Source organism: Kryptolebias marmoratus, linkage group LG2 (assembly GCF_001649575.2).
Source record: "Kryptolebias marmoratus isolate JLee-2015 linkage group LG2, ASM164957v2, whole genome shotgun sequence".
In the NCBI taxonomy this organism is placed as follows: Eukaryota; Metazoa; Chordata; class Actinopteri; order Cyprinodontiformes; family Rivulidae; genus Kryptolebias; species Kryptolebias marmoratus.
Window position 1 is genome coordinate 42,594 of NC_051431.1, and position 853 is coordinate 43,446.

The 853-nt window shown below is 52.8% G+C and overlaps 1 protein-coding gene across 1 annotated transcript in view; it reads right to left on the bottom strand.

Moving 5' to 3' along the window:
• The window catches only part of rnpepl1 (arginyl aminopeptidase like 1), a gene marked incomplete in the record, with an annotated part of 26,847 nt that overhangs the window by 23,487 nt on the left and 2,507 nt on the right, over positions 1 to 853 (bottom strand). The window contains 1 exon segment of the mRNA XM_037980477.1: positions 370 to 510. Within this exon segment, the coding sequence (XP_037836405.1) occupies positions 370 to 510 (141 nt within the window).

The window sequence follows — 853 nt, forward strand, 5'->3', positions numbered from 1 at the left end:
GGTGGAGCTGAGGAACAGCTGAAACATGTAGGACGGTGGAGCTGAGGAACAGCTGAAACATGTAGGACGGTGGAGCTGAGGCACAGCTGAAACATGCAGGATGGTGGAGCTGAGGAACAGCTGAAACATGCAGGACGGTGGAGCTGAGGAACAGGGCAGCTTCTTTTAGCTCTGTGTTTTTTCCTTCCTTTTGTATTCACAACATTTCCCCTGCCTGTCTTATTTCTTCAGCTGTTATTTTGTCCTGAGGGAGGTGTGACTCATGCGTCTCCCGCCATCGGCTGATTAATCGCCTTGTTAGAAGGACAGATCGTTACAGCTGCGTCTGTCGGCTCTGAGGCCACAAACATCGGGTCAGAGGTCACTCACCCGGACGGTTGCCGTGTATGTGCTCTTCACAGCAGGCGTGTCGAAGCACGGGAAGAAGGAGCGGTTACACACCGAGTGTCCCTGAGTGAAGACAAGAGGACGAGACTGACCACAGGTCAGCTCCGAGTCCAACCACCAGATCTGGGGACAGAGACACAGAGTTTAGTCCTCCTCGTCCAACAACATCAGGAGGAACCACAAGTCCAAACGTCAGGTGGTCCCTCAAACCTGTTGAAATCTTGTCCTCATCATGTCCTAACGACAGTCCAAACCTGTCCCCAGATTTGAGGCTGATCAATAAAAAAAGGTTCAAATAGGCTGCTGCATTAAACATGACCCCCGAGACGTCCCTCTGACCCCTGAGACATCCCACTAAGACATCCCCCTGACCCCTGATACATCCCTCTGACCCCTGAGACGTCCCTCTGACCCCTGAGACATCCCTCTGACCCCTAAGACATCCCTCTGACCCTTAAGACATCCC